Source organism: Sorex araneus, chromosome 3, assembly GCF_027595985.1.
Source record: "Sorex araneus isolate mSorAra2 chromosome 3, mSorAra2.pri, whole genome shotgun sequence".
Classification (NCBI taxonomy): domain Eukaryota; kingdom Metazoa; phylum Chordata; class Mammalia; order Eulipotyphla; family Soricidae; genus Sorex; species Sorex araneus.
Window position 1 is genome coordinate 205,991,291 of NC_073304.1, and position 12,341 is coordinate 206,003,631.

Below are 12,341 nucleotides of genomic sequence, written 5' to 3' on the forward strand. Positions count from 1 at the left end.
TCAGGCACTGCGATGCTGGGGGCCACCAGCCATGTGGTGCCGAGGTAGGAACCTGGGTCCCAGTTAGGTTTATGAATTGCACGTGCCCCTGACCATTGAGCTTACCTCCTGGGAACTCCCATTTCCTCCTGCTTGCACTCCTTGGGTGTGTGGGTATGTGTGTGGGGTTGTCGGTCACCCCAGTCCTCTGTTCTCTTGAGTGTTGGGGGTTCCCCCTGAAGTGTTTGGAGCCGCTCCCAACAGGGCTTGGCGACCATGTGGTGCCAGGGATTGAACCCAGGCTCAGGGCACGCAGCATAAGAATAGCCCTCTGTTCTCTTTACGTGGTAGTGAAAGCAAATGGGGGCAACTAAGGAAGGAACTTGGTGTTATTTTTCCTTAGTCTTAGAGCCTAGTCCATCCACACTGCATCTGGTAGCTCCCCCACCCACCACCTTTTTTTTTTTTTAATAATAATTTGCTCTAGGCAGCTAGTTTACAGTACTGTTAATGGTAGGGTTTTGTGCATAAAACATCTCAGTGCCACACCCTCTACCAGATTGTCCTCTTCCATCCACCATTGTCCCAGTGTCCCCCACGGCCCCATTCCCTCCTCCATACCCCCCTCCTGCTTCCTATTGAAGACTAGTTCTGTTGCTCATAGGTGTTTTGTTATTTCCCTTATATCCTACATAGAGAGATCACCAATGTCGGTCCCTCTGCCTCTAACTTCACTCATCCCGATGCTCTCCAAATCCAGCCATGTCACGGCAAATTGCATGATTTCATCTTTTCATCTAAAGCTGTATAGTCTTGCATCGTGTGACTGTGCCATAGTTTCTTGATCCAGCCATCTGTTCTTGGACACAAGGAGTGAGCACTCTTTTCAGGTTCCTTCTATGACAAAGGGAGGAGTAAACATGGTCCTTTGAAGGAGGTCCCTCTCAGTCCGGCATTGTGTGCGCCTGGGCGCAGCGCGGGAAGTGCTAGGAAGGAGCAAGGCCCATTCTGCCCTCCAGTGCCCCCAGCCCACCTCTGCTGTGTCTCTGCAGGCCCGGATGGCAGGGGAGCGAGGCGCCAGCGCTGTCCTCTTTGACATCACTGAGGACCGAGCTGCTGCTGAGCAGGTACCTGGAGATACTGGGGTGTCAGAGGAGGGATGTGATGGCGGTGGTCCCCTCACTGGGGGAGGGAGAGGGTCAGGACACTACTACCCTGGGCCTTTGCCCTCCTTCAGCTGCAGCAGCCCCTGGGACTGACTTGGCCTGTGGTGCTGATCTGGGGGAAAGACGCTGAGAAGCTGATGGAGTTTGTGTACAAGAACCGGAAGGCCCATGTGAGGATTGAGCTAAAGGAGCCCCCGACATGGGTGAGTACACAGAGTTCCCTGCCCTGCCCCGGCACCTATTCGAGTCCCTGCTTTGGTCTGTGACAGCTGGCTTCTGGAGCCGAAAGACCTCAGAACCCCCCTTATCCAGCGTCATACCCTTCAGCGGCATGCCACCCCCACCCCACCTGTGGCTGAACCCTCATCCCACCGCTCTGCTCACCACGTGGTTCCCACCTTGCAGAAGGGACCCCTCTCCCTTCTCCTAAGCACTGGGGTTTCCATGCCTCTCACAGGAGACATCTGGACACCCTCTCCTCTCAGTGCACATGGACACAGAGGTCCCACCTCAGCCCACTCCAGGTCTCTCCCTCCTCCTTTGCTGACCCTGGAGGACTCAAGGGGGCCTCCAGTTTTTCTCCTGAGCTGTGGCCTCTTCTCCCACATGGGTCTGAGAATAACACTGTCCACCTCTGCCATTCTCTAGCCCGATTATGATGTGTGGATCCTCCTGACAGTGGTGGGCACCATCTTCGTGGTCGTCTTGGCTTCAGTGCTGCGCATCCGGTGCCGGCCCCGCCAGAGCAGACCGGTGAGAAGAGTGTGTGTGTGTGTGTGTGTGTGTGTGTGTGTGTGTGTGTGTGTGTGTGTGTGTGTGTGTGTGTGTGTGTGTAAGAGAAATATGAGCCGGGGCCCTTTAGCTTTAGGTCCATGAAATCATTTTTACCTAAACACCCCAGCTTTGGACGATTTCTAGTGGCCTCATTCTGGAGGCTGGCTTGCTCATTCTTTCCCCGCACTGTTCAGTTATTGACCAGAGCACCAAGGAGCAAAAGAATAGACCTCTTTTAGGAGCTTTTATTCTAGTGAGAAGTGACCAAAAATAAAATTCAGGTGATATGTGCTGAGGCATAAAGTAGAAGAGGGGAGAATGTCCGTAAGAAGGACAGGGTTAGCCTTTTATTCATTTATGGTGTGGTGAGAGCCCACAGTATAGTGCTCAGGGATCACTCCTGGCGGTGCTTGGGGGACCACATGGGATGCTGAGGATTGAACTCTGGGTGCCCACATGCAAGGCAAGTGTCCTACCTGTTGTACTATCTCTCCATCCTCATGGGTTAGATTTATTTTAACTGGGGGTGGGGTGGGGTGTTAGGGTGGGGACAGAGTCCTCTGGCTATGCACTCAGGAATCACTCTAGCAGGCTTGGGGGACCACATGGGATGCTGGAGAGTAAACCTGGGTCCGCCGTGTGCAGGGTAAGCACCCTACCTGCTGTCTCTGTGGCTTATAGTTAGCTTTTTAAACACAAGGCTGGGGCCCATCTCGCTGAGATGACATTACAGGAAGGACCCTCTAATGAGTAAGCATGTGTACATACTTTTGGGAGAGAAAGTGGCCAAGGTGGAGAGGAAAGGAAGGAGAAGGAGCTGTGGTACAAGTGTGCCTGACTAGAAGGCAGTGCAGTGGAGCACAGTGAGCCCAAGTGCTGCGCAGTGAGGCCAGAGTCCACGGGCCAGGCTCAGCCACACGGGTTTTACTTTGGGTAAAACAGCAATGCTTGAGGGTTTTAAGCCATCATACTACCACAGTGGGAGTTATGACTGTCTGGTTTTGTGTTTTGTGTGTTTTTTTTCCTGAGGGGGGCCCACATGTGGCAATGCTCAAAGGTTACTCCTGGTTCTGCATTCAGGGATCACTCCTGGCAGTGCTCAGGGGACCAAATGGGATACCGGCTATGGAACTCAGGTTGGCTGCAGCAAGGCAAACGCCTGACCTGCTGTACTATTGCTCTGGTCCCCAGTGTGATTTATGGTGGTGTTTTTGTTTTGTTTAGATTTTGGGGTCACATCTGACAGTGCTTAGGGGTTATTCCTGACTCTGCACTCAGGAATTACTCCTCGTGGTGCTTGGGGGACCATATAGGATATCCGGGATGGAACCCAGGCCAGCTGTGTGGAAGGCAATTGCCCAAATGCCAAGGCAAATACCTGCTGTACTATCACTCCAGCCCCATGAGTTATGTTTTAATATGAACACACTTGCTACTACCTTAACACCAGATTATAAGGGTGCAAGGCTGGGAACAGAGAGCCTGGCTCAGAGGCTAGTACAGGAATAAATCCAGCGACAGTGACAGCAGTTTGGATTAGGCACGCAGCAGTGAAAGTGGGGAGAACTCATTCGATTCTTGCCATTTGAAGCCAATAGTTAACTAATGGTTAATTAATGGTGATCATGGAGCAAAAAAGAGATGAGTGAATAATGGCTCCAAGGTTTTCCGAATGAGTAATTGAGAGAATAGAATAGAACTGGGCCAGAGATATGGTGGAGCACATACTTCACATGTATGAAGCCATGGATTCGAGTCCCAGCACTGCAAAAAGGGAAAAGAATGGAATTGTCCTTTATGGAGATGGGGAGACAAGAAATACTAGAGCAAACAGGCGTGTGTGGTCGGGAGTGGTTAATGGGATTAAGAGTTCAGTTTGGGGCACATTAAATTTGCTGTGCTTATTAAGCAGACAATTGGACTTAAAAGTCTCTCTGGGCCCAGGAGATGGGGCACAGGGTTGGAGTATATGTTTTACTGCAAGAGCCTCAGGCTTGGGTCCCTACCACTACAGAGTCCCCCAAGCACTGCCGGATGTAACCCACAAGCACCAAGCTGGAGGTAGACCCCAAGAAGCTCCTAGCGTGGGCTCCAAACCAGAAAATGACATCAAATTCTCTTACGAGTTATCAAGGGAAGAAAAGCTTCCCGGTGAGAGTTGGGAGCAGAGCAGTCGTGAGCCTCGGGAGACCAAACTTCAGGGCAGTCCGTTGGCTAGGTGACAGGGAAGGGAGCTGGGGTCCAAGATCGAGGAAGAGGAGCCCTGCCCCATGTGAGCCCTACCCCTCTTCCCAGGATCCCCTTCAGCAGCAAACAGCCTGGGCCATCAGCCAGCTGGCCACCAGGAGGTACCAGGCCAGCTGCAGGAGGGCCCGGGCGGAGTGGCCAGACTCAGGCAGCAGCTGCAGCTCCGCCCCTATGTGTGCCATCTGTCTGGAGGAGTTCTCCGAGGGCCAGGTAAGGCAGGGTACCATGGGCGGCTGGAAGGGAGGCCAGAGGGCGGCATGGGAGAGGGGGGGTTGGCGTGGTTGCTCTGACCGCCTCTCGGCACAGTGGAACCCGCATGAGCAGGGGTGGGCCAGCCCTGAGGTTGCTTATCTGCTCTTCCAGGGAAGGAGAACTGCTGTTTGCGGGTTTTGTGTGCTGGGCTCTGCAGTTGGTATTTTAGATGCGTTATCTGATTTTTAGCTTGATGCCAGTAAGGAGTAGGAGGCTAGATTTTAATCTTCATTTTAGAGCAGAAAACTGTAAAGAGGTTTTCCCAAGATTATGGAACCAAGTGGCAAAACTCATGACCACCCAATACCAGGGCCCTTACCTTTTTTTCCCTACCAAAGGACTTTGGCACATTCCTTCTGGATAGCAAGACGAAGAGGCTGCAAAGAGTTGGGGTGGCCTGGGTCTGGGCCTGTCCTGTAGCAGCTGTTACCCTTGTTCTCTCCAGGAGCTTCGGGTCATTTCCTGCCTCCATGAGTTCCACCGGGCCTGTGTGGACCCCTGGCTGCAGCAGCAACGAACTTGCCCCCTCTGCATGTTCAACATCGTAGGTAGGAGGTGGGCCGGGGGTTCCCCTGTGTGCAGGGAGAGGGTAGCATGACTTCCCTCTCAGAAAGGATTTTGCCTTGAAGCTGAGGAGAGAGCAGAATTGTCTCACTAGTTTTTTCAGCTGTGCACACTCGAGGAACTCCTCTGAGGAAAATGGCGAGTCCCATGAAGGGCACCATCATCATCATTATATTATTGTTTTGGGTGTCATACATGGCAATGCTCAGGGCTTAGTTCTGAAGGGCTTGGGGGACCTTATGGGATGCCAGGGATGAAACCCACGTCAGATATGCGCAAGGCAAACACCCTGCCCACTGTACTATCTCTCCTGCCCCAGTAGACACTTGTATTATTTCCAAAATCATTTGTATTTTTATGACTCCTTTGTTGATTCTAAAGCTGAGTAGCACTGTAACACTGTAGCACTGTCATCCCGTTGTTCATCAATTTGCTCGAGTGGGCACCAGTAACGTCTCCATTGTGAGATTTGTTGTTACTGTTTTGGCATATCAAATGTGCCACAGGTTGCTTGCCAGGCTCTGCCATGCAGGTGGGATACTCTCGGTAGCTTGCCGGGCTCTCCGAGAGGGATGGAGGAATTGAACCCGGGTCGGCTGCGTGCAAGGCAAACGCCCTACCCTACCCGCTCTGCAACTGCTCCAGTCCCGTCTGTATCCACAGGGTGGATCAATCTTAGAGTGTTCCTTCCCAGGAATCTTGTTGACCTAGGTTCCATACCACCCTGAACGTGCCCAAGCTTCATGTGATCTGATCTCTAAAGCTTGGTATTTTATGTATTTTTAATCCCAATTTTCTGGTCCTGTATCCTGTTCTAACAAAACCAGAACTTTACCTACCATCTTGAGGGGGAAAAGCTTCTCTCTTCTCTCTCTCTCTGTCTCTGTCTCTCTGTCTCTCTCTCTGTGTGTCTCTCTGTCTGTCTCTGTCTCTCTGTCTTTCTCTGTCTCTCTTTGTCTCTCTGTCTCTATTTGTTTGTCTGTCTGTCTGTCTCTGTCTCTCTGTGTTAAGCAGCCATAATGACTGAGGGGGGGAGCAGTGATTGTCCTGGACCTGGACCTGCAGAGCCACCCAGACAGTCTCTCTCGGCTGTCCTGAGAGCATCCTCTGTGTGTCTTCAGAGCCCAACACCTGTGCTCTTGTTTCTTTCTTCCAGAGGGAGATTCGTTTTCCCAGTCTCTGGGTGCCCCCCGCTCTTACCAGGAACCAGGCCGGAGACTCCACCTCATTCGCCAGCATCCTGGCCATGCCCACTACCACCTTCCTGCTGCCTACCTGCTAGGCCCTTCCCGGAGTGCAGCACCGCGGCCCCAGAGACCCAGGCCCTTCCCGCCCTCGCAGGAGCCAGGCGCGGCCCCTCGGCACCACCAGGCCCCCAGAGCGGCACATTTGCGGGCCGCCAGCAGCGAGCAGCAGCGCCTGGCAGTGGTGCCACACACCTACGCACAGGACTGGGGACTGAGCCGCCGCCTCCGATGTCCCTCAGGCCACGCTGCCCCGTGCCCAGTGCCCTTGCACCGGGCCCGGCCTCACGACAGCAGCGGCTCAGGAGAAAGCTACTGCACAGAGCGCAGTGGCTACCTGGCAGATGGGCCCGCCAGCGACTCTAGTTCTGGGCCCTGCCACGGCTCCTCCAGCGACTCAGTGGTCAACTGTACGGACATCAGCCTGCAGGGAGTCCACGGCAGCAGCTCCACCTTCCGCAGCTCCCTCAGCAGCGACTTTGACCCCTTGGTATACTGCAGCCCCGCAGGGGAGACCCCGGGGGAGGAAGCCCGGCCCTGTGTGACCACTCGGCCGCGTTCCTTGGACTCCCTGGTGCCCACAGGGGAGGCCCCACTTTCCAGTCACATCCACTACCACCGCCACCGCCACCACCACTACAAAAAGCGCTTCCAGTGGCATGGCAGGAAGCCTGGCCCGGACACTGGGGTCCCCCCGTCCAGGTCAGCTATTTCACGGACACAGCCCCAGCCAGAGCCACTGGCTTCAGGGCAGCTGCACGGCCCAGCGCAGCCCAGGGCCCTCCCAGAGCCCACTCCCACCCCCGCCGACCCCGCCAGCCCCTTCCACGTGCAGAAACCCAGCGCCCCTGTCCGACACCCGCATCGGAAACGCCGAGGGGCCCCCTTGCCCTCAGAGCCTGCCCTAACCTCTCGTTCCCCCCAAGACTTGACTGCACACTCACCTTGCCAGATTTTCCCGCATTATGGCCGGGGCCTGGCATACCCTTGGTCCCCAGAGGCCCACCCGTTGATCTTCGGACCACCAGGCCTGGACAGGAGACTGCTGCCTGAGCCCCCAGGTCCCTGTTACTCAAGTTCACATCCAGTGTGGCTGTGTCTAACTCCACGCCGGCACCTGGGGCCACACCAGTCCGGGGAGGGGCCTTCTCAGTGGAGTTGTGGTGCTTCTGAGGGCAGACCATGCCCGTACCCACACTGCCCGGTGCAACCAACCCAGCCTGGTGAGTTTTTTTTTGGGGGGGAGGGGACAGTCAGAGGCTAAAAGTGGATATTGTAGGTGGGTGGAGTCAGCCAGCAAGGGGTTGCTGGGAGCTGAGAAGGGCCCCACAGGGCTCACTCCAAGTATGGAGCAGTCAGCAGAGCCCCCTATTGTGGCTACAGTGGTCTGGCCTACAGGGGTTACTCCCGCTATTCCAGGGCATAGGGTGGTCTGGGCAGATGGGGTTCCTCGTATGGTTGAAACATCAGAAAGCATTTTAGAGTGGTTTGGAGAAGCAGCTCAAATGAGGGTGTTCCAGTGTCTTAATGGTTGAGGACAGGGAGATGGTGCAAAGAGCTGGAGCACATGCTTTGCATGCAGGAGCCCCAGATTCAGTCCCTGGTGCCACATGTCCACTCCCCGCCCGAAGCATCACAGAGAGTGACCTCAGCACTGGGCGGAAAATAGACCCCACCAACCCAGTAGTGCTGGGCGATGTGGTCCAAATACGCCCTCTCCCCCCGAAAAATTGATTGGTTCCGGTATATCAAGGTATTCAGTTCCCTATTAGTATTACATTACAAAGAAGGCCAAGAAGTGTTTCTTGCCCTTAAGGAGAGCATAGTGGAATAAATAATAAATACGCTGACAACCAAATTCTCATCCATATAGAAAAGCTATGTAGGTGATAGAGGTCATGGTTTCTTGGCAGCCCCCTGGGTCTAATATCTTAGAATCATATTGGCACAGCTAGCATGCTCTTATCATTTATTCATTTGCTCATTTCTTCCCTCCTTTTTCCTTTCTGTATTATTTGCTTGTTCACCCTATGTTAGGTTCCAGGCTAGTTTCTGAGACTATGGGACTTGTCAACTGGGAGATCAGTCTGTTGGAGACAGGCATGCAAACAGTTATAACACGCTGTTGGGGGAAGGCCTCCCCAGTGGTTCCGGGAGGGTTAGGGCTACTTTCAGCAACTCTCAGCCAGCTGCGCTGGAAGGCTCAATGGGAAGGCCTGAGGGTATGGTGGTGCTCAGGCTCTACAGTGTTGGGGACCACCAGAGCCATACCTGGCAACGCTCCAGAGACAATGCTGTGTTGGGGATTGGACTATCTCTCCAACTCAGTTATAAACTAATTTTGGTAGAGTCATAGAATGTTAGACCATGAACTTGATGATCCCTTTGGACCCAATCTTGAACACTTTCAGCGCTGCCACTGCCAGTCTGATCTTCTCTCTTTCTAGATCCAAAGGCAGTTTTAGTGTTTTCCTTTCCCAAATTCTTAGGACCAATCAGTGCCAGGTTCTATTAACTGTATCTCAGATAATTTTCATCACATTCTTCTCCAGAATTGATGGCCCTTGCCCATGTATTAAGTGCTGCTTAAGGACTGAGGCATGGAGCCATAGAAATGGTTCCAAAGACTAGAGTGCATGCATGTCCAGCTCTCCTCTGAGCACCAAGGGTTGCCTGCCCCCTGATAAGTTCTATTAGATTATCGTTACTATGCTGGAGCATTAAATCATCTGACCCAGGGGTGGTGTGTTTTTTTAAAAAGATAAAACTTGCCCAGCTCTACCTTTCTCTCTCTAGGTCCTTGGAGGCTGGTCACTATAGTAGTTTATGTCCTGCAGTCATGAAACAGTTACTCCACTCACCTGCTTTCCACACTGCTGCCAGGGTCTTCTTCCTCCAATAAACTGACCAGAAATCTTCAAATGTTTTATCTACAATAAAGAAAAATGCAACCTGGCTTAGCCTTCAAAGCACTAGTATCTGGGAGCCTTCATCTAACATACGTCTCCCTTCCCAATCTTCTTTTCTGCTTTCCTCTTTCTTTCTCCACATATTTGGCCAAACCGAGTAAGCACTTTTTGATGATGGAGCCACCCAGAATGATACCTTCCTGGTCCCATAAACCTAATTCTCACCCTTTTATGCAGGACCAGATCATTTTCCCTCCACTTTCAGGAGAAAAATGAAAGGAATCAGCCTTTCCTGATTGTTATACTTAACTGTGATCCTTCCCACTTCTTTCATTATAATTGTTTGCACACACTCCTTTCCTATAAGGCTGTCAGACTTCTGCTTATTTTTTTTAACGGACCTCCCTGGCAATGCTGCCAACCCCCTGGGCCCGTGCTGGCAGTGCGGGGTGGGGGGCAGTACAGTGCCAGGAATGGAACTCAGGACCTTTGCCATGCAAAGCACATGATCCACGCTTTGAACTCTCTACCCACCCCCCTCTGCTGATTCTTCATGGTCTTCTATTTGGCACATTAGGTAGCAGCCACATTCAGGAGTGCTCAATAAATATTCATTGGCTGAGTGCATGAATAATAAGTATTGGTAACACACCGGTTGCTATCTACGTTTCTTTCTGTTTCTCTTAGATTTGTTCCCCCTTATTTCTCACCTGGGGACCCTCTCAGCTTTCAGTCTAATTACCCCTCTGGACACATGGAAGCAGCAAGTAGGCTCTGCTTGTTCAGTGACCTCTTTCCTCCCCTTTCTAAATGCAGGCTCAGAGGAGGAGCTGGAAGAGCTGTGCGAACAGGCTGTGTGAAATGGCTAGACTTGGCTCCAACCAAGACTGCTCTGGACCACTTGGGACCCGACCTGTCATAGAGTCCTGCTCCTGAGAGAAGGAAGGACCTCAGAAGACCCACCCCTCTTTGTGCTGTACTGCTGGAGCCACCAAAAGAGGAGCAGTATTGGTGGGCTTTGAGGGTGACAAGTCTGTGCCCAGCCAGCACCCGGCTTTGTGGGCTGACTCCCACGAAGGCTGTTTTCTTAGAGCGGGAAGCTCAGTATGGGTGGAGAGGTGTTACAAAGGTGCTACTCCTTCCCCCAGTCCCAGGCCGAGGGTCACAGCAGCAAAGGGTCCAGCTGAGTGACCCTTTCTCACCTCCTTCTTCGGGTGAGTCCTGCGTACTGATGTTAGCCCCTCCCCTGCAAGGCTGCTGAATCATTTTCCTTCATTGCAAAAGGATCCGGAGCATAGGTGAGCCCTGATCCCTGAGCCTTCACAAAGGGGCCTCTGCGGCTTTTCCAAGCGGTGCCTGCCTGGTGCATAAGTGGGGATGTTTGTCCCTCCGGTCCTTAGTTCTCAGACTATTCTATTGTCAGAGGAGAGACTGTGGAAAGCCAGGGTACAGGATATTGTCCCTGAAATCTTTTTTCTTCAAACTCCCTTGTCACCTCCGGAGTCCCATTCCTTGACTCCTGGGGTGGGGAGGATAAGGGAGGAATAACTCTCCCTGGGAGATGTCCTGAATCAAAGTTGTAAACAGACCAGGTGGAGATGCAGAGGAAGTCCGGGCTGGGCAGTTGGTACCAAGTGGGCAAGGGCCAAGGGGCCTCCTTAGGGTAACATTAACCCCAAGGCAGCCTGACCATTGTTGGCCCCTCCAGCACGATCCCGTTTGGAATGTGGATGTGTGGGAGCAAAGTGGACACAGAACCCTACCTGAGAATCAGCCCTCAGTCAGTGGGGAACTAGCACCTATGCACCCACATGTGGGTATTTATATCTGAACCAGACAGAAAGATGCTTGAATCAGGCACTATGTTGAATAATGTATTTATTTGCTAATATATTTATCCTTGAATTCAGTCTGGTCTTGTGGTTTTTGTTGCGTCATGATTATCACTCAGAAAGAATAACAACCTCATCTTCTATGTGAACAGAAATAATTTTGTTGTTGCTTTTGAAATTTTCCCCACTAAATTAAAAAAAATTTTTTTTAATTGAATCACCGTGAGAATAATAGCTACAAAGTTGTTCATGATTGGGTTTCAATCATGCAGTGAACAGAAATAACTTGAGCTCAGAGGCTAGGTTCTGATTTATGAAAGGAGAGTGGGGGCTTGGTGTCTCAGCCACTGAACGGCCTGTTTTGGTAAGACGAAGGGAGCGCAATGAAGGAATTCCCGTGGCGGTGTCTGTGTGGGACTCCCAGTGAGGATGCTTTAATGCTCTCATTTTGTGACCTGGGTGAACACTTCCCTGTTTCTCCACCCATGAGAAGGGCCTACTCCACAACTCTCGGTGGGTTCCCAAAGCACGTTGTACAGTGGGAAGCAGCCAGTGTTAACGCACGGCTCGTGTAAACACACCCTGGGAAAGGGGCGACCCTGCGAAATTTCAGACGGGAGACTGGCCTGGGACGTCTGCATGCAGACCCTGAGAAGTCCGTCCCAGAGCTCCCACGCAGGCAGTACAAATGGCTGCGCCCCGGCAGTGGCTGCTGCACGGCGACCGGTGGCCACTCTCCATCTCCCCTCACAAAGCACACTCCGCCTCTTTTGCTTCTCAGGGAGTGGTTTGGTAAGGGTGGACGGTGTCTGATGCCAGCTTGAAACCAGAGAGCAAGCTATTGAGTTTGCTATAGGGTGAAATGGGGGGGAAAAAAAAATTTAATCCCCTCCAGCTGTTGTGAAATAAAGGCCGTGCGTCTAAATGCGAGAAGCCACGCAAAGCACACACGAGCCCTGCAAAGAGAAGCCGTCCAGAAAGCGTCCCACGGCTCGAGGCCCCGCCCCGAGGCCGGCACTCCGCGGGACGGCGCGGGGGCAGCCGAAAGCGGCGCGGAGGGGCCGGGATCTCCCTCGCGTTTCCGCCGGGACAGTCCCGAGGGCGAGAGTGGATTCTCCGGCCCCACAGAAACAAGCAAGGAGACCGCGCGCTGCGCTCCGGGCAGCCCCGAGGAGAAGCGGCCGCCGCGAGCCGCCGGCTAACATCAAACGGCGCGCGCCGCCCGCCCCGGCCCCGCCCCCAGCCCCGCCCCGGGCCCGCCCCGGCCCCGCCCCCAGGCCAACGGCCACAGCCGCCCCTCCCGCGCGCCCAGGTGACGCGCCGCCGGGAGCCCCGCCTCCAGGCGGGAGAAACCATCTCCGGGAACGGGGGGGA

The 12,341-nt window shown here is 53.3% G+C and overlaps 1 protein-coding gene across 1 annotated transcript in view; it reads left to right on the plus strand.

Moving 5' to 3' along the window:
• Window positions 1–10,983, plus strand: part of RNF43 (ring finger protein 43) — a 69,670-nt gene extending 58,687 nt beyond the window's left edge. The window contains exons 4-10 of the mRNA XM_004608632.2: window positions 1,032–1,106; window positions 1,217–1,348; window positions 1,794–1,898; window positions 4,215–4,376; window positions 4,864–4,966; window positions 6,139–7,449; window positions 9,952–10,983. Of these exons, the coding sequence (XP_004608689.2) occupies window positions 1,032–1,106; window positions 1,217–1,348; window positions 1,794–1,898; window positions 4,215–4,376; window positions 4,864–4,966; window positions 6,139–7,449; window positions 9,952–9,995 (1,932 nt within the window). The 3' untranslated portion in view covers window positions 9,996–10,983. The remainder of the gene's footprint in view (window positions 1–1,031; window positions 1,107–1,216; window positions 1,349–1,793; window positions 1,899–4,214; window positions 4,377–4,863; window positions 4,967–6,138; window positions 7,450–9,951) is intronic.
• Window positions 10,984–12,341: the final 1,358 nt, after the last annotated feature.